General features: G+C 46.6%; 1 gene segment (V, D, J or C); it reads right to left on the bottom strand.

The window, feature by feature from the left end:
• The window catches only part of LOC108167073 (T-cell receptor alpha chain V region RL-5-like), a 2,641-nt gene extending 1,015 nt beyond the window's left edge, over positions 1 to 1,626 (bottom strand). Inside the window, 3 exon segments of the V gene segment in view lie at positions 3 to 18; positions 1,045 to 1,390; positions 1,464 to 1,626. Of these exon segments, the coding sequence occupies positions 3 to 18; positions 1,045 to 1,390; positions 1,464 to 1,518 (417 nt within the window).
• Positions 1,627 to 1,896: the final 270 nt, after the last annotated feature.

The raw sequence follows: 1,896 nt of genomic DNA, 5'->3' as shown, positions 1-1,896 counted from the left end.
GCTGTGGAGTACTGCAGGTTTTAGTACAGTGTGTGATCAGACAGACATCAGTGTTCCTTGTGGAGAGTTTCAGAAACTGCTACATTTGAACGTCTTCCTCTCCTCACTCATTTTTCATTTGCTACAGGGTAACAGGGTTTTGGGTTTGGGGCTTCCAGTGATGGGACGCACTGATGGGAGGCTTATGGTACGTATTCTTCCTGTGGATGCTCTGCCTTTGCAGGAATCAGTATCCTCATCTGAGTTTGAAACGCATCCGTTTGCAGCACTAGCGGAACAAGTCAGCGTCGGGCCGGGGGGCGGGGCCCCTTACGTGCATCAGCTGCTGGAAGCTGTTGAGCGGGGGGAGGAGGGGGCAAAACTGAAACTGTTAACTTTAACATTAAATACACCTTTCTCAACAGGCAAGGGCGCACTTTATCCGTCTAATCAGACATTTAAGCGACTTGAAACCATTCCTCCCTACCTGGCACCTCCAGACCCGGGCCCCCATCCGGCCCGCTTCAGGGGGCAGCCGCCTCCCCCAGCCCCCCCTATAGCTCCGACCCTGGTTTGCAGTTAGTGGGCAGCCAAATAAGGGTATATGGAGCCAAATGGCCAAAAGTCCCACAAGTCATGCATGACCTGCACTGAGGATGGAGTAGAGGATGGAGTTTCCCCTTCATAATGAACCTCACCGGCTGTCCACACCTAGTCTGCAAAGCAGCAGGGGGTCTGTTGGGCAGTCTGTCTGGGTCATTCTGACCCTCTCTTCCCCTCCTCATGTGCAAGTAAGGACTGGACAGGAGCCCATGACTTGGTAAGAATGCTGTTTGGACAGATAACAACAACCCTTGGTTGTTAGTATATGTGGAACGGAGCAGATGTTGATTTCCAAGAGATCCCATATATATTCTGAGAACCCCAATTCACACCTAATGTCAAATGGTGCCACAAGTCCTATGTAATTCAAGGGCCATTGGTCCTTGAAATGAGAGTTTGTAAAAGCGATGTCAGAAGCACCAATCGAGAGATTTTGGATTTTTGGAACGATGTGTCTGTGANTTTTTGTACAGGGTTCTGGTGTTTCCTGTCACTGTGGGCCTCACAGCGCAGTAGTACACAGCAGAGTCTGTCACTACAGCAGAGGAGATCAGCAGATGCAGGTGTTTCTCTCCTCTCAGGTAAGTGAAGAATCTTGTTGATGATTTCAGAGACTCTGCTGATCTTGAACTGTTGAACCCTGAGATGTGGAAGATGAACTCTGGAGGTTTTCCAGGATTTTGTAGATACCAAAAGAAATCATCACCAGCAGATATCTTATTGGTGTAACTGCAGGTCAGAGCAGCAGAGCTGCCCTCTGAACTGAACTCCTCAATCTTCCCTGCAGTGAGTTGTTGACAGTTTACACCTGAAGGAAGAAAAAAGTGATATAAGTGAAGAACAACAAGGATCAGATTATTCTCTGAAAGACTCCAACCAACCTGATCCAGTGATCAGAACCAGCAGAGAGAATCCAGATGTGAGCAGAGACAGCATGTTGAGCAGAGTTAATGTTGGAGAGCTGAGCTGAAGGAGGAAGTTTGAGTCTCTTTAGAGTTCAGGGGCAGAGCAGCTCCTCCTCTTCATCCTCTTCCTCACAGCTTCTGCTGCTTTCTGATGAAAATATAAAGTTTTTATTTCAGATGATAAAGTGCCTAAAGTAAAGACTTCTCTCAATCTGGATAAGTTACAGAGTCTAGATGAAGGTATTGTCTCATTACGACTCTGCTACTTATTGAAGAGGACAGTTTGGTCCTAATCAGGAAAATGTTTGGAGTTTTGGGTCAATCAGCAAATATTTGTTTTATAACAAAGTTTCTTTATGAGATGTTGATCAGAACCAGGTGGCTGTTGGTTTTCTGTCCAAAGATCTAT

The sequence above is a fragment of the Poecilia reticulata genome, linkage group LG17, assembly GCF_000633615.1.
Source record: "Poecilia reticulata strain Guanapo linkage group LG17, Guppy_female_1.0+MT, whole genome shotgun sequence".
NCBI classification, from domain to species: Eukaryota; Metazoa; Chordata; class Actinopteri; order Cyprinodontiformes; family Poeciliidae; genus Poecilia; species Poecilia reticulata.
Note: the sequence above shows the minus strand (reverse complement) of the source record. Positions and strands in the feature narration are given on the sequence as shown.